Here is a 23,493-nt window from a genome sequence, read left to right as displayed (position 1 = left end):
ACTCTGAAAATACGGCACTCCCTCAGTACTGCACTGAAGTGCCAGCCTAGGTTTTATCCTTACATCCTGGAGTGGGGTTGAGCCTACAACCTTCTGCCTCAGAGGCAAGGGCACTACCAACTGAGCAAAGTTGACACTCAAACATCAACATTTTATATTTTGTGCTGGTAAACGTACTGACATCCATTTTTATTTCATTACACTGAGGAAATAGCAACGCCAATAGCCTTTTTGGATTTAACATATTACAGGTATTATATTTAGTTCTATTTGAAATGACAAGTTACTCACTCCCCCCCCCCCCCCCCCCCACTCAATTTTGCTCTCCTCCTCTCCTGACTTTGTTAGGGTACAGTTCCACAGTTTTTCAGGGTTCAGTGATCCACACAAACAGACTCATTGCACATAGCATCACTACAGGAATCGCTTAACTTTATTTACAAGGAAAACTAATCAATTACAGAGACAGGTAACACAGACCACAGAGACACAGATTCATATAGATTGATCCATTGGAGTGGTCACCCTCTGGTACCTTAGCTAAGTGGTCAGTATTCACCATTGAGATGATGGTGAGTTTCAATAAGCTACCCCACTGTGGATGTCACAGATGAACCTGATCCTGTCCTCACCGAGGAACCAGACACAGACTTCCAGCAGATTGGAAAGGGGAACCCTGGATGATTATTCTCATCACGAACCCAGGGGTTCTTTTACTGCTGCTTTGACTGAGATCAGTTAACTCAACACAGGCAGAGGATCAAACCTGGAACCTTCCTGGCCTGTACGGGTTCAGAGGCAGAGACTTTAATTCTGCCATTGAAATAGGAGAATCACCTGTTCTTGAAGATAACTGTACATTACCTGAACAGTATATGGAATACTCTGTTTCTTACCTGGCTCCTAGAATTGTACTTATAGAACCAGAAAATTTTGATTCCTGTATAGCTTTTATCTATCAATATATTTGCATCAAGCATGCAGAGACTTGGGTACACAGAGTACTTTCCACTAAGATGACATTTTAAATTAACCATGCAAGAGTCATGTAATCATACATAAATTTAACAAAATAAACTTCATTTTTGTGCATTATGATTTGGCACCATTTCACTGTCAGAATTAGGTATTAGTAAGTTGTTTTTTCTTTTGGCTCAGTGTATGTGTTTATAAGTCTGATTTGTTCTGGCAGTGGTAGATTTATCTTATTAAGTAGCTCTTTTTGAAAAATGTGTTTGTTATTGGCTGATACAGCATTTCTTTCCAAACATTGTCATGCATCACATATACACCAACAGAACAATACTGTTATTATAATTATATAATTTACTGGTATAATCCAAAGTGAATATGGTTCTCTCACAAAATTTGTAAAACTTATTGGAACAAAATATTGCTGCTGCAAATTCTGCTTTGTATATAATGGTAGTGAACCTGTAAAATTAAACTTGTAAAAGCAAAGACACATTATTTGTAAAATGAAGGCTTTCTTAAAAACGAATGTTCTCCCTTTTTAGATTTCTCTCTAACATGAACTATTGTCTGTTCAAGAAGAAACAACACTACCCTTCTAGCTCTCTGCTACTGGGAAGCACATGAGAGCAGAATTAGATAGCTTGTCCTTTGATTTTCCTTCCCTCTCTATAGGAAAAGTTAATAGTCTCCACTTCATTCCTTCCCCTGACAATTTGGCTGAAATTGACATCACTGTAGTCAACTTTTTTTACATATCCAAACACTTTGAAAATAAAACACATGCAACATAAATATAATTTAACTAATGTTATTGGAGGGCATCTAAGGATGAGCAATAAAATGTGGCCTTGCCCACATTGCCCAAGAAGAAATAAAAAAGTTAGAAGTTGCATGTAGTGAAGTTTCTGAACTCTAGGTATTTTTATAAAGTCTTCTCCAGAGTAAAGGTCAATTTTACTCACAATGGAGTGTAGACCAAGAAACAAGTTAGAAGGAATCTCCTGTGTGTTAGCCATACTAAAATCACATGGTCCTTAAATATATATAATTTGTAGATGAGACATTTCACCAGTGGATTATGGAATGATCCTTATTGGCATTTGGTAGCATAGGCCAAGTGGACCAATTGCTGTTTATTCCGCTAAAGCAAGATTCCGAAATCAATATTATATCTTAAGCAATTTGTGTTGCCTGTTTCAGAGAGCTCTTGGAAATCTCTGTCTGCATGGTTGACATGGCAATAGCTTCATAGTCCTCCTCTCTGGAGCTACATTTGCAGTAATGGAGAAATGAACACAAGTCCCTCTGAAAGTTTTTATTGAGGAATCCATAAAAGATGGGGTTTGTACAGGTTGACAGCATCGCTGTCAGATGACATATGGAAAAAACCAGATTGTGATGGCAATTATTGATGACCTCGTAGTTCCAATCAAAAACAGCATTGAAGATGTTGAGGGGTAACCAGCAGACTGCAAATGCCACCACAATGGAGATTAGCATAATGTTGATTCTTCTGTTCTCATCTGCCCTGTATTTATTCTCTCTTATCTTGTCCATCATGTTGTTTCTCCTCCTTAGGCGTATATATATCTTTTGAAGACAAAACATGAATAATTTTTTTCAGCCAACATTTAGACATTCAAACTTGAGCTCATTTATATTACAATTGTAGGCAATATTCTTTTCTAGAGATCAGCTATTATTTTGTGCTAAACTTACAGCAATCACATGGCTCCCTGATCATTCAGCTGGTTAAAGGACTTTAAACTAAGCCATACAGACTAGGAAAGTCCCAGCTTCAATCCCCAGTCTCTGCTGAGTTGGCTGACCCCTGCCAGGGTGGCAGTTGGAGTGGTACAAATGGCTTCAGTGCCCTGGCTTATGGAGGGAAAAATCAGCCACAGTTCCTGCTCCTGGTTGCTATCCAGCAACCTTTACTGAAAGTCCTTGTGTTGGGAGAAGACAGGATCAGGCTCAGCTGTGATGGCCTTGTGTTTGAACAGCCTGAGTAGGGTCATTGTCTAGGCCCACTCACGAAGAATGGTCACATAGGCGAGGTGTCAAAGAATACCTGGTACCACTGGAACCATACCCACCAAGGAGTCAAGCCCTGCAGGAGGGACATAGAGGAGATGAGATAACTGGCAGTAAAAAAAAACAGACAAGAACTTACAATATTCACAATTGCTACTCTTTCAGGGAATGAAATTACACAATGGGATGTTAACCATCAAATGCTTAACACATTTCTCTAAAATGCATCTCTAATTTTAGCAGAGTTGTTAGCATTAACTTATTTTAAAAGAAATGGGCTCAAATAATGGAGATGAATTTCAGCCTTTCGTCTGCCATTGCACAATTTCAGTGTGAACATCAACATCCATCAATGACACACAGCATAGAAATTATCAGCAAAATAGAAATCCAGCACTGAGTAAAACCATCGCAGGACTGAGTAAAACCATCCCAGGATTGAGTAAAACAAACCCAGGATTGAGTAAAACAAACCCAGGATTGAGTAAAACAAACCCAGGACTGAGTAAAACAAACCCAGGGCTGAGTAAAACAAACCCAGGACTGAGTAAAACAAACCCAGGACTGAGTAAAACCATCCCAGGACTGAGTAAAACAAACAGGATTGAGTAAAACAAACCTAGGACTGATTAAAACCATCCCAGGACTGAGTAAAACCATCCCAGGACTGAGTAAAACAAACCCAGGACTGAGTAAAACAAACCCAGGACTGATTAAAACCATCCCAGGACTGAGTAAAACCATCCTAGGACTGAGTAAAACAAACCCAGGACTGAGTAAAACCATCCCAGGACTGAGTAAAACCATCCCAGGACTGAGTAAAACAAACCCAGGACTGAGTAAAACAAACCCAGGATTGAGTAAAACAAACACAGGACTGAGTAAAACAAACCCAGGACTGAGGAAAACAAACCCAGGATTGAGTAAAACAAACCTAGGACTGATTAAAACCATCCCAGGACTGAGTAAAACCATCCCAGGACTGAGTAAAACCATCCCAGGACTGAGTAAAACAAACCCAGGACTGAGTAAAACAAACCCAGGACTGATTAAAATCATCCCAGGACTGAGTAAAACCATCCTAGGACTGAGTAAAACAAACCCAGGACTGAGTAAAACCATCCCAGGACTGAGTAAAACCATCCCAGGACTGAGTAAAACCATCCCAGGACTGAGTAAAACAAACCCAGGACTGAGTAAAACAAACACAGGACTGAGTAAAACCATAACAGGATTGAGTAAAACCATTCCAGGACTGAGTAAAATCATCCCAGGACTGAGTAAAACAAACCCAGGACTGAGTAAAACCATCCCAGGACTGAGGAAAACAAACCCAAGACTGAGGAAAACAAACCCAGGACTGACTAAAACCATCCCAGGACTGAGGAAAACAAACCCAGGACTGAGGAAAACAAACCCAGGACTGAGGAAAAACATCCCAGGACTGAGGAAAAACATCCCAGGACTGAGGAAAAACATCCCAGGACTGAGGAAAACAAACCCAGGACTGAGGAAAACCATCCCAGGACTGAGTAAAACAAACCCAGGACTGAGGAAAACAAACCCAGGACTGAGTAAAACCATCCCAGGACTGAGGAAAACAAACCCAGGACTGAGGAAAACAAACCCAGGACTGAGTAAAACCATCCCAGGACTGAGTAAAACCATCCCAGGACTGAGTAAAACCATCCCTGGACTGAGTAAAACAAACCCAGGACTGAGGAAAACAAACCCAGGACTGAGTAAAACAAACCCAGGACTGAGTAAAACCATCCCAGGACTGAGTAAAACAAACCCAGGACTGAGAAAAATCATCCCAGGACTGAGAAAAACCATCCCAGGATTGACTAAAACCATCCCAGGACTGAGTAAAACAAACCCAGGACAGAGTAAAACAAACCCAGGACTGAGTAAAACCATCCCAGGACTGAGTAAAACCATCCCAGGACTGAGTAAAACCATCCCAGGACTGAGTAAAACAAACCCAGGACTGATTAAAACCATCCCAGGACTGACTAAAACAAACCCAGGACTGAGTAAAACCATCCCAGGACTGAGTAAAACAAACCCAGGACTGAGTAAAACCATCCCGGGACTGAGTAAAACAAACCCAGGACTGAGTAAAACCGTCCCAGGACTGAGTAAAACAAACCCAGGACTGAGTAAAACCACCCCGGGACTGAGTAAAACAAACCCAGGACTGAGTAAAACAAACCCAGGACTGAGTATAACCATCCCAGGACTGAGTAAAACCATCCCAGGACTGAGTAAAACCATCCCAGGACTGAGTAAAACAAACCCAGGACTGAGTAAAACCATCCCAGGACTGAGTAAAACAAACCCAGAACTGAGTAAAACCATCCCAGGACTAAGTAAAACCATTCCAGGACTGAGTAAAACAAACCCAGGATTGAGTAAAACCATCGCAGGACTGAGTAAAACCATCCCAGGACTGAGGAAAACAAACCCAGGACTGATTAAAACCATCCCAGGACTGAGTAAAAGAAACCCAGGACTGAGTAAAACAAACCCAGGATTGAGTAAAACCATCCCAGGACTGAGTAAAACAAACCCAGGACTGAGTAAAACAAACCCAGGATTGTGTAAAACAAACCCAGGACTGAGTAAAACAAACCCAGGATTGTGTGAAACCATCCCAGGCAGTTCATCGTATCTAAGTTATTAAGTCATGTCTGGCAATTCAACCAATCAGACTGCATTACCAGAGACTGCTGTCTCTTGAACCAAATCGTGTCCCAGAACTTTGACCAATCAGTTCCCAGTTAAGCAGCACCATCGGGTTCAGGCTCATTTCAATCCATGAGCAACACTACAGGAGATCAACCAGTAGATTCTATTTTTTTTAAAACAAATACCTTGGAGTGATTTCAAGGCTGCAATCTCAGATTCAGGTGACAGTTAAAACAATTTAAATTCTCACTGTTTACCTTATTATTTAAATCACTTGATCAGATTTCTGCCTTAGATCAGATTTCTGCCTTAGAAACACCCCCACGTATCCTATTATTCTATATATTTTAAAGAGTAAATTATATAAAAAGATACAATGTATAAATCAATTGACATTAGTAACCAGTAATTAAATTGGTAGAAAGACTTGAACCCTTCTCCCTCCTGTGTATGTCTCCACCTATTTTTTTATTACTTAAAATTAGATTTTTCTCTTCTCCCTTTCTATGTCCTTTCTCTAAGGGATATGAATTCCTCTGATCTCTATATGTAGCAACATTATAATTGTATTCATCAAGTTTATCTCTTCAGTGTTTCTAATGAAACCATAAATATGACCTTTTAGGGTGTGTTTATGATTTCACTAGAAATGAAGAACAGAAGAAACCTTCACAAGCACATTTATGAATTTGCTAACGATGAGCAGTGGAATTCTTATCTCATTCTTTCTTCCCCATGTCTGCACGTTCGGTTGTTTTCTCTTTCTTTATCTTGCTATATCTGACTTACTTCTTTCTCTCTCTTCTACCTTTACTTGCTGAAGGATGTTAGTACTGGGTAACGGAACACTTGTCATATTGCAGGCAATTAGTGTCAGCATCAAGCAGTCAGGGACAGCGGGAGCTGGGCACAAAATAAAACCCAAATTCATTTTGCATAAGATCTCTGGAGACTGTCATAACCTCTGACTGGATTGAATTTGAAACTGGTTTTAGGACAGTGTGCTATCCCACTGCAACACCCAGTTCCCCCGATCTCCCTTTTCATGGCTGTCATTTCTCTTTCAGTTTCCTTCTGTTCCCTTTTTCTTCTCATGCTTGCTCTCCTCCTCCCTCTTCAATGCAGCCAGACTTGAGAACACTAATCAATTGTCAAGGGATCCGGTGATTTGGCAACATTCTATTTCTCAACAGCCAATTTTCAACTGCCCTTCTCTACCCTCCACACCACTTACATAAGTCACAGTCTCAAATTTAAATGTACTTAAAGATGCTACTTATACATTGAGATTTAGATAATGATTTCTTTTAACTCAGTGGATTATAATAGCATATTTTGGAAACATTACAAAAAATATCAATATTTTTCTTATTCACTTTACTCAAAATATCTTGTTCACTTAACATTACTTAATTCCTGCTACAAGTTCCCATGAGGCATAGTTTTGTCATCGCTAAGCAATCTGAAATAGTACATGCTGATCTTAATTGTTGAAACCCATGCTACAGCTAGACTAAAAAAAACAAAGTGCAGTCTCCACATTAGCTTTCATTTTCAGTCAGTGCAACAGATGAAGACAGACAGAGAGTTTAACTGCAGCCAGGAATAAATCGTTTATTTAACAATTTATTGGAGAATTGAGAGTCACCTCACCTCCACCACCAAGGACATTGATATTGTTACCGATTATACTTTGAATTGTGCTACTTTCCTTTATTTAAATGCATTCCAATAAACAATGACAAATAGGGATGTAATTATTTCTGAAATGTTCATCTTCACTGAGAACTTTGTGGCTCTGGTTGAATAACAACGAGGAGATGAAAATGAAAGTGAAAAATTATCACAACAATTACCATTAAAATGCGTGAGAATACTAATGAAATGTATAATTGAAAGCTGATGGTATTTGATGTGCTCCATATTATCTATTTTGCGCAGTGCTGCTCCTAGTCCAAACTAGGGGTAAGTTGACCAGTTGCTAAAAGTGAAAACACTTCAAAACTTGTTTCACCTGTTCGTTGGGTGAAAAAATTGAGGTTACAGGAATGAATTCCAGGTCGTAAACTCTTGGGCGCGATCTCCCCCGGAAATGTGCCAGCTGCCAAATTGGAAGCAGGTAACTTCCAGGTGTGCCGGGGGCCTGCTTGAAACAGACATTAGGTGCAAATTGGGGTCCTAGTGCTGGTTGTAGGACCCCAATTGCGCCATGCTTGCTCCACCCAGTTGTTTCGGATCTTCAGCGGTCTGAACAGTAGTCCTTAAAAAGACCACTGGAGGCCGCCCACAAAAGGCAGGACATTTTTTTTATTGTTTAATTTTTGTGGAGCCAGGAGCAGCAGGCGTTCTCCTCCTGGCTGCACAGAAATACTGCCGGCCGCTGCCGGCCTGAGCTCCCCACCCTATAGAACCTATTTGGTTAGAATTAAGGAAAAATAGAGGAGCTAATACGTTACTAGGTGTATACTATAGGCCACCAAATAGTGGGAAGGAGATAAAGGAGAACATTTGCAGGCAATTACAGAAAGATGCAGGAACTATGGAGTAGTGATAATTGGGGACTTCAATTATCCCAATATAGATTGGGACAGGAACAGTGTAAAGGGCAAGGAGGGAGGAATTCCTGAAATGTGTCCAAGAGAAATTTCTGGAAGTGTGTTTTCAGCCCAAACATGAAGGAAACAATGCTGGATCTAGTTCTGGGGAATGAAGTGGGGCAGGTGGAGCATGTTTCAGTGGGGGGAGCATTTGGGGAACAGTGATCATAATATCATTAGGTTTAGAATAGTTTTGGAAAAGGAAAAGGAACAATCAAATGTGAAAATGCTTAACTGGAGGAGGGCAAATTTCAGTGAGTTAAAAAGGGATTTGCACAGGTGGATTGGAATCAAAAATTGGTAGGCAAAACAGTAATTGAACAATGGAAGGTCTTCAAGGAGGAGTTGGTTTGGGTTACACGTCCCTACAAAGGGGAAAGAAATGGCATCCAAAGCTGGGGCTCGCTGGATGACTGAAGATATAGGGATTAAAATGGAACAGAAAAAGGAGGCTTATGATAAATGTAAGGTTCATAATACAGTAGAGAACCAAGCTGAATACAGAAAGTACAGAGGAGATCTAATAAAGGGAATAAGAGGGGCAAAGGGAGAGTATGAGAATAGATTAGCGGCTAACATAAAAGGGAACACAAAAGACTTTTTTTTATTCGTTCATGGGTCATGAACGTCACTGGCAAGACCAGCATTTATTGCCCATCCCTTGAGAAGGTGGTGGTGAGCCGCATTCTTGAATCGCTGCAGTCCATGTGGTGAAGGTTCTCCCACAGTGCTGTTAGGTAGGGAGTTCCAGGATTTTAACCCAGCAACGATGAAGGAACGGCTATATATTTCCAAGTTGGGATGGTGTGTGACTTGGAAGGGAACGTGCGGGTGGTGTTGTTCCCATGTGCCTGCTGCCCTTGTCCTTCTAGGTGGTAGAGGTCGCGGGTTTGGGAGGTGCTGTTGAAGAAGCCTTGGCAAGTTGCTGCAATGCGCCGGTGGTGAAGGGAGTGAATGTTTAGGGTGGTGGATGGGGTACCAATCAAGTGGGCTGCTTTGTCCTGGATGGTGTCGAGCTTCTTGACTGTTGTTGGAGCTGCATTCATCCAGGCAAGTGGAGGATATTCCATCACACTCCCGACTTGTGCCCTATAGATGGTGGAAAGGCTTTGGGGAGTCAGGAGGTGCGTCACTCGCCACAGAATACCCAGCCTCTGACCTGCTCTTGTAGCCACAGTATTTATGTAGCTAGTCCAGTTAAGCTTCTTTTCAATGGTGACCCCCAGGATGTTGATGGTGGGGGATTCGGCGATGGTAATGCCGTTGAATGTCAAGGGGAGGTGGTTAGACTCTTTCTTGGAGATGGTCATTGCCTGGCACTTGTCTGGCGCGAATGTTACTTACCACTTATCAGCCCAAGCATGGATGTTGTCCAGGTCTTGCTGCATGTGGGCGTGGACTGCTTCATTATCTGAGGGGCTGCGAATGGAATTGAACACTGTGCAATCATCAGCGAACATCCCCATTTCTGACCTCATGATGGAGGGAAGATCATTGATGAAACAGCTGAAGATGTTTGGGCCTAGGACACTGCCCTGAGGAACTCCTGCAACAATGTCCTGGGGCTGAGATGATTGGCCTCCAAGAACCACTACCATCTTCCTTTGTGCTAGGTATGACTCTAGCCACTGGAGAGTTTTCTCCCTAATTCCCAATGACTTCAATTTTACTAGGGCTCCTTATAAACATATAAATGGTAAAAGTGTAGTCAAAGGAAGGGTGGGACCGATTAGGGACAAAATAGATCTTCTTGTGGAGGCAGAGGACATGGCTGAGGTACTAAATGAATACTTCGCATCCGTCTTCACTAAAGAGTGACATTAGATAGAGTAAAAATAAAGGAGGTACTTAAAAGATTGGCGATACTCAAAGTAGAAAAATCACCCAATCCAGATGGGAAGAAAGGGTGGAAATTGCAGAGGCTCTGGCCACAATCTTCCAATCCTCCGTAGATATGGGGATGGTGCCGGAGGACTGGAGGATTGCAAACATTACACCCCTGTTCAAAAAAGGGGAGAGGGTTAAACCTGGCAATTGCAGGCCTGTCAGCCTAACGTTGGTGGTGGGGAAACTTGAAGAGACAATAATCCAGGACAAAATAAATTGCCACTTGGAAATGTATGGGCTAATAAATGAAAGTCAGCATTGGATTTGTTAAAGGAAAATCATGTTTAACAAAAGGGTAACTAGGGAGAGAGTAGGGCCTCTTAAGGATCAACAAGGTCATCTATGTGCGGAACCACAAGAGATGGGTGAGATCCTGAATGAATATTTCACATCGGTATTTACGGTTGAGAAAGGCATGGATGTTAGGGAACTTGGGGAAATAAATAGTGATGTCTTGAGGAGTGTACATATTACAGAGAGGGAGGTGCTGGAAGTCTTAACGCGCATCAAGGTAGATAAATCTCCGGGACCTGATGAAATGTATCCCAGGACGTTATGGGAGGTTAGGGAGGAAATTGCGGGTCCCCTAGCAGAGATATTTGAATCATCCACCGCTACAGGTGAGGTGCCTGAAGATTGGAGGGTAGCAAATGTTGTGCCTTTGTTTAAGAAGGGCGGCAAGGAAAAGCCTGGGAATTACAGACCAGTGAGCCTGACATCTGTAGTGGGTAAGTTGTTAGAGGGTATTCTGAGGGACAGGATCTACAGGCATTTGGAGAGGCAGGGACTAATTAGGAACAGTCAGCATGGTTTTGTGAGAGGAAAATCATGTCTCACGAATTTGATTGAGTTTTTTGAAGGGGTAACCAAGAAGATAGATGAGGGCTGTGCAGTAGACGTGGTCTACATGGACTTCAGCAAAGCATTTGACAAGGTACCGCATGGTAGGTTGTTACATAAGGTTAAATCTCATGGGATCCAAGGTGAGGTAGCCAATTGGATACAAAATTGGCTTGACGACAGAAGACAGAGGGTGGTTGTAGAGGGTTGTTTTTCAAACTGGATGCCTGTGTCCAGCGGTGTGCCTCAGGGATCGGTGCTGGGTCCGCTGTTATTTGTTATTTATATCAATGATTTGGATGAGAATTTAGGAGGCATGGTTAGTAAGTTTGCAGATGACACCAAGATTGGTGGCATTGTGGACAGTGAAGAAGGTTATCTGGGATTGCAACGGGATCTTGATAAATTGGGCCAGTGGGCCGATGAATGGCAGATGGAGTTTAATTTAGATAAATGTGAGGTGATGCATTTTGGTAGATCGAATCGGGCCAGGACCTACTCCGTTAATGGTAGGGCGTTGGGGAGAGTTATAGAACAAAGAGATCTGGGAGTACAGATTCATAGCTCCTTGAAAGTGGAGTCACAGGTGGATAGGGTGGTGAAGAAGGCATTCGGCATGCTTGGTTTCATTGGTCAGAACATTGAATGCAGGAGTTGGGATGTCTTGTTGAAGTTGTACAGGGCATTGGTGAGGCCACACTTGGAGTACTGTGTACAGTTCTGGTCACCCTATTATAGAAAGGATATTATTAAACTAGAAAGAGTGCAGAAAAGATTTACTAGGATGCTACCGGGACTTGATGGTTTGACTTACAGGGAGAGGTTAGACAGACTGGGACTTTTTTCCCTGGAGAGCAGGAGGTTAAGGGGTGATCTTATCGAAGTCTATAAAATAATGAGGGGCATAGATAAGGTCGATAGTCAAAATCTTTTCCCAAAGGTAGGGGAGTCTATAACGAGGGGGCATAGATTTAAGGTGAGAGGGGAGAGATACAAAAGGGTCCAGAGGGGCAATTTTTTCACTCAAAGGGTGGTGAGTGTCTGGAACGAGCTGCCAGAGGCAGTAGTAGAGGCGGGTACAATTTTGTCTTTTAAAAAGCATTTGGACAGTTACATGGGTAAGATGGGTATGGAGGGATATGGGCCAAGTGCAGGCAATTGGGACTAGCTTAGTGGTATAAACTGGGCGACATGGACATGTTGGGCCGAAGGGCCTGTTTCCATGTTGTAACTTCTATGATTCTATGATTCTATGATTGAGTTCTTTGATGAAGTAACGGAGAGGATTGATGATGGTAGTGCGGTTGATGTTGTGTATGTGGACTTTCAAAAGGCACTTGATAAAGTACCACATAATAGACTTGTTCACAAAATTAAAGCCCATGGGATTAAAGGGACAGTGGCAGCATGGATACAAAGTTGGCTAGGGGACAGAAAGCAGAGATTAGTGTGAACGGTTGTTTTTCAGACTGGAGGGAAGTATACAGTGGTGTTCCTCAGGGGTCAGTATTAGGACTACTGCTCTTTTTGATATATATTAATGACCTGGATTTGGGTACAGAGGGTAGAATTTCAAAGTTTGCAGATGACATGAAACTTGGAAATGTAGTAAACAATGTGAAGATAGTAACAGACTTCAGGAGGACATAGACAGATTGGGAAATGGGCAGACACATGGCAGATGGAATTTAACGCAGAGAAGTTTAAAGTGATACATTTTGGTAGGAAGAATATAAACTAAATGGTGCAATTTTAAAGGGGGTGCAGGAACAGAGAGACCTGGGGGTGCACATACAAAAATCTTTGAAGGTGGCAGGCCAAGTTGAGAAGGCTTTTTAAAAAAAGCATATGGGATCCTGGCCCTCTCCAGTCTCTTCACATAGTTGAAGTCCCTCATCCCTGGTACTAAAGTGTGGTGCCCAAAATTGAACACAATACTCCAGCTGAAGCCTAACCAAAGGCTTATAAAGGTTTAGCAAAACTTTCTTGCTTTTGTACTCCATGCCTCTATTAACAAAGCCCAGGATCCAAAAGAGCAGTGGTCCTAATACTGACCCCTGGGGAATACCGCTGTATACTTCCCTCCAATCTGATAAACTATTGTTCACCACTACTGTCTGCTTTCTGTCCCTTAGCCAATGTTGTAGCAATGCTGCCACTGTCCCTTTAATCCCATGGGCTATAATTTTGCAAACAAATGGTACTTTATCAAATGAAAAGTTTATGTACATATTAACTGCACCATCCTCATCAACCCTCTCTGTTATTTCATCATTGAACTCAATCAAGTTAGTCAAACACGATTTTTCTTTAACAAATCCGTGTTGACTTGGATTTAATAGCCCATACTTTTCCAAGTGCCGATTAATTTTGGCCCGGATTATTATCTCTAAAAGTCTCCCCACCACCGATGTTAGGCTGAGTGGCCTGTAATTGCTGGGTTTATCCCTCTCCCCTTTTTTGAACAGGGGTGTAATATTTCCAATCCTCCAGTCCTCCAACACCGTTCCCATATCTAAGGAGGATTGGAAGGTTGTGGCCAGAGCCTCTGCAATTTCCACCCTTACTTCCCTCAGTAAACTAAGATGTATCCCATCTGGATCGGGTGATTTTTCTACTTTGAGTACTGCCAATCTTTTAAGTACCTCCTCTTTATTTTTACCCTATCCAATATCACTCTTTAGTGAAGACGGATGCAAACTATTAATTTAGTACCTCAGCCATGTCCTCTGCAATTTCCACTCTTACTTCCCTCCGTAACCTAGGATGCATTCCATCTGGACCGGATGACTTTTCTACATTGAGTGCTGCCAATCTTTTAAGTACCTCCTCTTTATCTATTTTTATCCTATCCAATATTGTTGCCTCCTCCTTTACTGCTAGAATGGCAGCATCCTCTTCTCCAGTGAAGACAGATGTGAAGTATTCATTTAGTACCTCAGCCAGACCCACTGCCTCCACAAGAAGATCTTTTTTGTCCCTAATTGGCCCCACCCTTCCTTTGACTACCCTTTTACTATTTATATGTTTATAAAAGATTTTTGGTTCCCTTTTATGTTAGCTGCTAATCTATTCTCATATTCTCCCTTTGCCCCTCTTATTCCCTTTTTTAGATCTCCTCTGTACTTTCTTTATTCAGCCTTACTCTCTACTGTATTATGATCCTCACATTCATCATAACCCTCTTTTTTTTCTGTTTCATTTTAATCTTATGACGGTTTTTTGGAAATCATGTGAAGCCAATGAAGGTGAATTAGCATGAACATGTATACCAGATGTTCTCAATGTAAACCGTGCAATCGCCAGTATCCAGTAATGTCAAGTTTGCATGTCCACTATAATTATTTTAGTAATGGTTAAATAATGAAATCTTCAGTTTAAAAAAATCCATCAAAGCTCAGCCTATTTAAAATTCTTGATTAGATACTGCCAACTCTTGGTAACGGCTTACTCTGTTCTGGTCGCACTCATAATACCCGCCACTCTCTTCAAAGATTAATGATGCTCCTTTAAAATTTGACCATTATTTTCAAACTGCATTGGGGTTCCACGGTACTGGAATACATTGATCGGTCCGAGAATCAAGAGTTTGAAATGCAAACACACAAAATCCAAAACCAAACCGACTTTGATCACATGCAAACTAACCAGATCATCACAGAATGTAAAGACTTCTTCCCACTTACTTTAAAGTAGCAGACGAATATAAAGCAGAGGGGCGCGAAGTACTGCATTACCAGGAGACATGTGGTATAGGCCAGCCTTTGGTTTTCCGATGGCCATTGATCGAAACACAAGTACTTTCCAGCAAATTCCTTTGAGTATTTAGGGTCGTATTGGAAGTGCTCATCGGTCAGAACATGGAAAAGTGGGAAAGGCAGAGATGTGAGCAGTGCTAGTGCCCACATGATGGCAATGCTTAGGTAGGCATGCTTGTTATTGGGTCTCCAGCCTCGGGGGTTGATTATCAACTGGTGGCGCTCGATGGCAATCAACACCAAAGAGAAGATGGAGACCGTGATGGAGATACACTGGATCATGGAGTTTAGTTTACACATGGCCTCACCAAAGATCCAATGATCCATAAAAGTGTAGACAAATGTGAAGGGCAGGCACATGACACTGATGAGTAGATCGGACACTGACAGGTTGACAATCAGAATGTTCGTAACGTTGTGCATTTCTTTCTGTTTCATGATGATAGTGATCAATAACAGATTACCAGAGACTCCGAGGATGACGACGGCACTGTAAACCAGTGCTAGTGTAAAAATCACGACAGTCGGAGAATGACACTTGTCATCATTGTCCACGGTAAAATTTCTCTCAGAAGAGTTAAAGGGAATGGAAAGATTTCCAGCATAAACGAAAGCAATCCCATCCATTCTGTCTCCAGACAGTTTTTTCACAGTGCCAGTTGTTGCAGGATCAGCGATAATTAGTTCACTCCCCTTTGCAGGATAAAATGTTTTGACTAAATAGTCTTCTGGAAAAAGAGTGTTTTCACATTTCACCTTACATCTGGTCAGACTATAGATTCAGTATTAATCACCGCTCCATGTTTTTTTATATAGGAATCTTCCTATAATTGAAAAGAAATGTTACCACGATTACAATGAGTAAAAAATTCACAAATAATACAAGCTGTGCATAAAAACTATTGCAATCTAACCACCTGAGATTACACTGAGAAAATCCAGTCATTGGGTCATTTAATTGCTTATCAGAATCTAATAGTAACCAAATAGATGGGACTAAAATCTATGCAGCACATTTTTGGTTCTGAACAAAACTGGTCTGATATTTCAATCAGATAACCTGATTTTCATACTCCTGGTACCTGGGTTTAGAGGTTAATTGATAACAAAAGTTTTGTAAACTGGGATTCTGGGAAAATGTTGACAAAAGATACTTGTGAATATGTCTCTTGAAATTGCTAGCTATTATATGCATCTGTGGGCTTGGTTTATACAGAGGATATGCAAGAGTATCTCCCTACCGCCTGTGACATGATTGATCACACCATCCTCTTTCAATGCCTCTCCTCCACTGGGACTGCCCTTCTTGATTCCACTTTTACCTATCCAATCAGAGCCAAAGTATCTCCAGCAATGGCTTCTCTTCATGACCCCACACCATTACCTCTGGAGTCCCCCGAGGATCTATCCATGGCCCCTTTCTCTTCCTCATTTAAACGGTGACCTTTGGCGACATCTTCCAAAGACATAGGGCCCGATATTACCATGGCGGTGGGTTCGCGGCGGGGGGTAGATTGGGCGCGTGGGTAACGTGCCCGGTGAAATCAGTCTGCCCCGCATGCAATCGCAGGCTAATTGGAGCCACTTACCTGTTCTTCGGGTTCCCCGCTGCTAAGCTGCGCGGTGGGCGGACTGCGCATGCGCAGTAAGATCTGTCAGCGGGAGGAGCTCTATTTAAAGGGGCAGTCCTCCACTGACTGATGCTGCAAGAAATAGGAAAAATTACAGCATGGAGCAGCCCAGGGGGAAGGCTGCTCCCAGGTTAATGATGCCTCACTCCAGCTCTTATTGGATGGGGTGAGGAGGAGGGGGAGGACAGAGATCTTCTCCCCGGCGGGCGGGAGGAAGCGGCCTGCCTCTGCCACCAAGAAGGCCTGGCTTGAGGTGGCAGAGGAGGTCACCTGCACCACCAACATATCGCCCACCTGCATACAGTGCAGGAGGCGCTGCAATGACCTAAGTAGGTCAGCCAAAGTGAGTACACTTACTCATTCCCCTACACTCCGTCTGCCACATCACCGCCCCCACCCCACATCTTCTTCTGCACAGCCAACACTACTCTATCACATCGCTCCTCACACCCACCCAAAGCTCATCCTCATCTTACCTGCACTTACTCACCTCGCCAGTACTCATCCCGCCACTACCACTCAACCCAATCCTCATACAATCTCATGGATCTATCTCATACTCAACCTCTCATGCATCTCTTTCACAGTCAGCCTCACTCAACCTGCCACTACCTGTGCTGCAGCCAAAGGGCATGCATCACATATGTGCAGTAGGCAGCGGAAGGCAAACGTGTCGTGAGCATGAAGGGGATGCACAAGGGTGTTTGAGGGTTTGTCATGGGTTTTACTTATATTTAATTTCTGATCAACTCATATTACATATATTGGCACCACTACTGCCACGTCTTTGCGAATCTTGTCTGATTTGTGCAATAATGCCCTTTCCTGAGGATCACTATGAAGACCCACAACTGATGCCACACATTGTGTCACTGCAGAGTGGGTGTAGGTGTATTTGCAAGGCTCTTTTGTGCAGACGACTGAGAGACGTCAGCGATGTCCCCGGTGGCACCCTGGAAGGATGCGGAGGAGAAGTTGTTGAGGGTAGTGGTGACTTTGACAGTGACAGGTAAGAAGATGGTGCTCGGGCCAACCGGGAGCAGCTCGGCATGAAGGAGGCTGCAGATGTCCACGACTACATGTCGAGTGACTCTGAGCCTCCGTGTGCACTGCTGGTCAGAGAGGTCCAGGAAGCTGAGCCTCGGTCTGTGGACTCTGTGGCGAGGGTAGTGCCTTCTGCGACGTATCTCTCTCTGCGGTTGCCCTCCCTCCTGCTGTGCAGGTGGATGTGTCACAGCACTGTGTTGTGGAGCTTTACGTGTTAGAGGTGGACGGCGTGGCCGGCGAGGCTGGTGATGCTGTTTGTCCTCCAAGGAGGTCATGACTGCAGCTACGGAGGCCCCCATCCGGTAGATGTACATCTGAGGGGGTCCGCAAGGTAGGTAAATGTGTCTGGACACCGGGTAAGTGTGCAAGTTGGTGCATTTTGTTGTTAGGAGGAGGGTGGTGGAGGCCAAACTTTGTCCAAATTGACAGGGTGGCCTCCTGCATTGAGTGAGGGTCTCCCCCCCACCACCTGTCAAATGGACCTTTGCAGCTGCCACAGGCAGTACGGGAAACAGTCTCAGTCAGTTGCAAAATCCCATCCCTGCTAAAATATCAGGTCAAATCAGGTCTGTAAACAACCTGAAGTACCTGTTCAAGTACTTTAAGTGGCACCCCGCCGGCTTTAATTGCCGGCGGGAGTCCCACATGTGGGGGCTGCCTCGCCGGCCACGCATGTGAGCGCATCAGTGGGAAACCCAGAAGTGGGCGGGTTGGAGCCAGGCTCCCGACCCGCCCCTGGAATCCCCAATTTTCGCAGCCCCCCCGCCACGAACACACTTGATCGCGGGTGCGAAAATCGAGCCCATAGAGTCAGCTTCCACGTGTATGCTAACGGCACCCAATTCTACCTCCCCACAACCTCCCTCGGCCCCTCCATTGCCTCTGTGCTGTCAGACTGCTTGTCTTGGATGAGGCATCATCTTTGGCCCCCACAACAAACTCTGTACCCTCGCCACCGATTCCATCCCCCTTCACTACTGCCGTCTTAGGTTGAATCAGATTGTTTGCAACCTCAGATGCTATTCGACCCTGAGCTGAACTTACAACTCCATATCTTATCCATCACAAAAACTGCCTACTTCCAGCTCCATAACATCATCTGCCTCCACCCCTGTCTCAGCCCATCTTCTGCTTGAACCTTCATCCATACGTTTGTCACCTCCAGACTCAACTATTCCAATGCTGTCCTATTGGCCTCCCATCCTCCACGGTCTGTAAACTTCAACTCATCCAAATCTTGGCTGCCCCTAAACTTCCCACACAAAGTCCCACACCCATCACTCCTGTCCCTGCTGAGCTACATTGGCTCCTGGTCCCCCAACACCTTCAATTTACAATTCTCATCCTTGTGTTTAAATCCTTTCATGGCCTTGCACTTCCCCATCTCTGTAACTTCCTCACCCTACAATTCCCCCAGAACCCTCGGTTCCTCCGACTCTGGCCTCTTGTGCATCCCCCTCCCTTCACCCCACAATTTGCCGTGCCATGCTCTGGAATTCTCTTCCTAAACCCCTCTCTCTCCACCTCCCTCTCCTCCTTTATGACTCTACTTAAAACCCACCTCTTTGACCAAGCTTTGGTCACACCTTTATATCTCTTTCTCTGGCTCAGCATCCATTTTTGTTTAATTACGCCTCTGTGAAGCAACTTGGGACATTTTTCTGTGTTAAAGGTGGTAAATAAATGAAAATTGTTATTGCTGTTGTCATGGACTAGTGAAACAAAACTACAAAGTGACATTAGGCACATGATCTACTAGTCAAAGCAAGAGTAAGTTATGCAAGCCTAGCTCACTAGTGCTTTTTTTCAGTAAATTATGTATTTTGTATGTTAAACATATTTTGATATCTTAAATACAAAATTAAAAGTCTGAATGCACCTCTTTCCAGGGGCGGGTCGGGAGCCTGGCTCCAACCCGCCCACTTCCGGGTTTCCCACTGATGCGCTCACATGCTATGCCATTTCATGCTTCTTTCTGTGGGTTATAGACAGACATTTATAAAGTGCTGTAACATTATAGCCTTTCAGTCTAACAAACCAAACTAGTATAGCTTCCCACAATGTCTTCTGCCATCTTTCCTGATTCCTTGTAACTTTCTATAACCATATTCTCATTAAAAATGTAAATCATACCATATTTCAACATGTTTTAATCATAATTTGTATATATGCATTAATTTACCAAAGGTGTAATGGCTAAATCAGATAGAATACATACAGCGTATGGATTGGTTATTATGAATCATTCCAATAGATTGGATCTCGTTTACTACCACAAGCTGTGCATGCCTTCAACAACTGCTGCTAACAATTCTGGAAGGAGCTGGAGTATCCCAGTCTATGTAGTCAGTATAAGGGCCACAGCACCAGTCAGACTATTTATTAATCAATACAAGTTGCTGGTGAGGGTATTATGATGAGGTCATGAGCTCCTTGTAAAGGTGTAATGGCTGGTATAAACATTATGGCAAATATTGGATAAGGTTTTCATGGATCATTTCTTGTTCTCACTATTATAAGATATACTTTAAAATGAGAGGATTTTTGCGTTTTCCCTCTTGATGAAATTGTGTCCTTTAGCTAAGATAACAAGTGCTAATATCAAATAGTATCAAATAGTATGATTTCAACCCAAAGATTTCAACTGTTGTAACCGTTGTTTTCTTTTTAAACAAAGGCATTAACCCTTTATTTTAACATTTTTGTTACTCAAATCCTTAAAGAATTTTTTTTTAATAAAAAAGTTACAATATTTAGATAATGCTTCTTAGAAGAAAGATAAAACCGCTCCTGAATTCAGGTTAAAAAAGTCTGGTCAAATCACATTTCTTTTCTGGTCAAAAAATAAAACAAATTATTCCTAATCAGAAAATCTCAGATTTGATTGAGTTTAGTCAGCAACACAATTTCAGAATAAAATACTTTTGAATAGATTTTTCATCTATTAATTTTAGTAAACAGAAAATTCAGTGGAGCTGATCTCCCCTTCTGAATTCTTGAAAAGTTCTCCTAGCACTTGAAGCTTCATGTTTGAGCTTGACTTTTTAAAATGTATCCAGTACTTAGTAAATGCTTACAATTACCTTCACAAAGTATAACGCTAAAATCACATGCATCGTTAGTTCCATCTTCCTCCAACATCAACTTCCTTCAGCTATCAGTACACAATAGAAGCAATTGAAGATAGGTCTACATTGATGCATTTGGGTTTTATCAGGTTTCATTCTAATTTTGGAATTCATCCATGAGAACTAACCAAAACTGGATCTGTTTACACAATTCTTCAGCATGCTTTTTTTTACTATACCTATGTATAAAATATATTACTGAACACTAGAGTGTGAAGAGGCAGGTAAGTATCTACGGTATAGTAAGTGTTTAGGAGTCTAAATCTGAATATTTAAAAAAAATAGTAAAGTACATATTCTAATAGAAGAATAAGGAAAGGGGAAAAAGAAGGGATTGTTAAAATGAGAGGAAAGTGAGGTGTAAAAATAAAATAAGTTTTTGAGTAAGTTTTTGAGCCTACAAGAATAAGAAACATCAAGGAAGGGAAAGAACAGGGGAGAAAAAGATGTATGAGCTGCACAATGACAACAAAGAGTCTACAGTACTTGGAAGTGGGCATCTCATCCTCAAGATCCTGATTAAATATTAAAGTAAATCTACAAAGAATTATGTTCTAAATTCATCCTTCAGGATTTTAAAAAAAGTACTTACGTTATATTTAATATAAATGGAGTTCTTGTATAATTGGGAGTTTCTGATCCCCAACAGTGTGGAGGAGCTGAATATTTTAAACATTTTATCAACAGAAAAATGTATACATAAAAAGGGCCAAACTAATCATTTTAAACCTGGTGATCATGACCCCTTTAAATAGTCGGTATTGTCTTGCTGATCATTCACATCTCAGGCTTCTGTTTCATGGGTTTAGTTTAGTTTTGTTTTGACCTTTATTAAGTCTCAAGCTCTGCTGATGAGCACGTAAAACTGAAGCAACATATAAATCCAAGCCATTAATAATATATCTGCAGAAATGAAACGCGGTCGTTAGCAGACTCGCTGACTGACAACTTAAAATGTGGCTTTTCGGCAGCTGCGGCGTTATTCGCTTATCATGTCAGGGTGACTGTGATAAAACTCAAATCTTATTAAGTTTCCCCACCCGCACAATTGACCTGATCTTATTGCTGCTCATCGATGATCTCTCTCTCAGACACACATACGCGCACAGTTTACCGGTTTGACTCCGCTTTCTTCCTCTCTGGCTCATCCACCTCTCGTCTGGCTCAACACCCTCTCCCTTTGGCTCAGCTCTCTTCCTCCTTAACTGTGGCTCGTCTCTCTTCCTCTCTGGTTCATTCACCTTTCTCACTCTGGCTCATTTCTCTCCCTCTCTCGGCTCAATCTCCACGCTCTCTCCTTTCTGCTTTAACTCTCGTTTAACTCTCAACCTCTATCTTTTTATCATATGTTGATCTTTTCCCTAACGTACTGATATCAATTTGATTAGAACACTGTAGAACAGTAGAGACGTTGGTGCAGCATTACTACAGGAATAATCAGACACAAACACGACAGCTTTGTACCAACAGTCGTGTGACTGTCCGGATAGTAACACACGAATGCGCCTGGTCGGTCACGGGATGGGCGCTGGAGGCTACATTTTTGAGGGAAAATCGATTCTCTTTTGCATTAAAGTTTCTGTAATAATGCAAAAATCATGAAACCAAACAAAATGCATAAAAGTTGCGTCAACATAACAATTAGAAACAACTTTAAGACATGACAATCGTTTAATAAGTAATCTATATCGGGTTTTAAATAAGCCGATTGCTATCATTTTACATCATTTTAAACAATGTACCAAAATGAAATATAAAATAACTTAATAGAGGAGTTACGGGGACAGACACGGCTGCAGAGATCATGACGTGCATTTTACTTGAAAGATATATTCCTGTTACTCTTGAAACGCAAAAAGTAACAATCCAGATGTTCGATATTTAAAACTTCGTGCGACGTGCTATAGAATTTAAGGCTTTGCACACAGTGATTATGTTGCATTTTCTCTCTATTCAGAAGTAGCCGATTCTCAAACACAATACGTCTCGTCAGATCGGTAAGTTACTGACTCTTGACAGGTCACGGCTCTCACACTAGCTCGGCTGGCAGGTCAGAGACTGACATTGGGTTGTTTTCTCTGCTAGAAAACGAACCGTTGCTTTCGAAAGCTTTCTGACAACGTACACGGGATCAACACTTAAATAAGACCGTTTTCCAAATCTAGCTGCAGTTTTTAATAGCGAAGCAACACCAACAAACCCGGTTTTGAAGAAAAACAAACTAAACCCACCTAGACACAGAGTGCTGAACGTGCCTTTTGCGGTTGCACCCTGTTCTTTAGTGAATAATTCATCATTGCGAGTTGCTCCCCTATTTCTTACAGTGGAGGCGGAGCTTAGAGCCCAGCTTCTGTCAAATCACAAGGTGAGTCCGAGCTGTTCAGTGTCAATCACTGGAGGGTGGGCGGCACAGACTGATCGAGGGGGTGGCCTACATTACAAAAGCAAAGAATCTCTGTTAAACTGAGGAAAGATACACACTCCCGAGTACAAAAGAATTCCCCCAGTACCACACCACCCCTTAACTGCCCAGCTTTTATTTACTGCTGTCAGGCGAGTCTGTTTTCTCTTCTGGTTTGTTGCTGCCGCCTGCAGGAGAGGACGCTGATATCACTGGCTGGCTCCGGGACTGTTGAAAAGGAGCTGCAAAGATGCTATAATCTTGCGGCGGTCATTAAAACCAGAGTGAAAGGATGTTATTCATCCTCTGACATATTTTCAGTACGTGCGCCTCTTTATATATATATATATATATCCGCCATATACATCATTGTCTCGTTAAATGAAGTTAAACGGTCAGGGTGTTTTGACAGAATAACAAAGAAGCTTCTCCTACTGCAGTTCTAAAATAACAAATAAGAGAGGCAAATCATCCGAGTACGATTTGTCTCCAGCCTTTTACTAC

General features: G+C 42.3%; 1 protein-coding gene across 1 annotated transcript; it reads right to left on the bottom strand.

Annotated features, from left to right (window-relative positions):
• Positions 1 to 415: 415 nt before the first annotated feature.
• npy1r (neuropeptide Y receptor Y1) lies at positions 416 to 22,895 on the bottom strand. The gene is made up of 3 exons (XM_067992556.1): positions 22,820 to 22,895; positions 14,711 to 15,606; positions 416 to 2,565 (listed from the first exon to the last, which is right to left on the bottom strand). Exons 2-3 carry the CDS (start codon positions 15,407 to 15,409, stop codon positions 2,149 to 2,151), a joined length of 1,116 nt encoding a protein of 371 aa, XP_067848657.1. The 5' UTR covers positions 15,410 to 15,606; positions 22,820 to 22,895; the 3' UTR covers positions 416 to 2,148.
• Positions 22,896 to 23,493: the final 598 nt, after the last annotated feature.

Source organism: Heptranchias perlo, chromosome 1, assembly GCF_035084215.1.
Source record: "Heptranchias perlo isolate sHepPer1 chromosome 1, sHepPer1.hap1, whole genome shotgun sequence".
In the NCBI taxonomy this organism is placed as follows: Eukaryota; Metazoa; Chordata; class Chondrichthyes; order Hexanchiformes; family Hexanchidae; genus Heptranchias; species Heptranchias perlo.
This window is presented reverse-complemented; position numbering and strand designations above follow the sequence as displayed.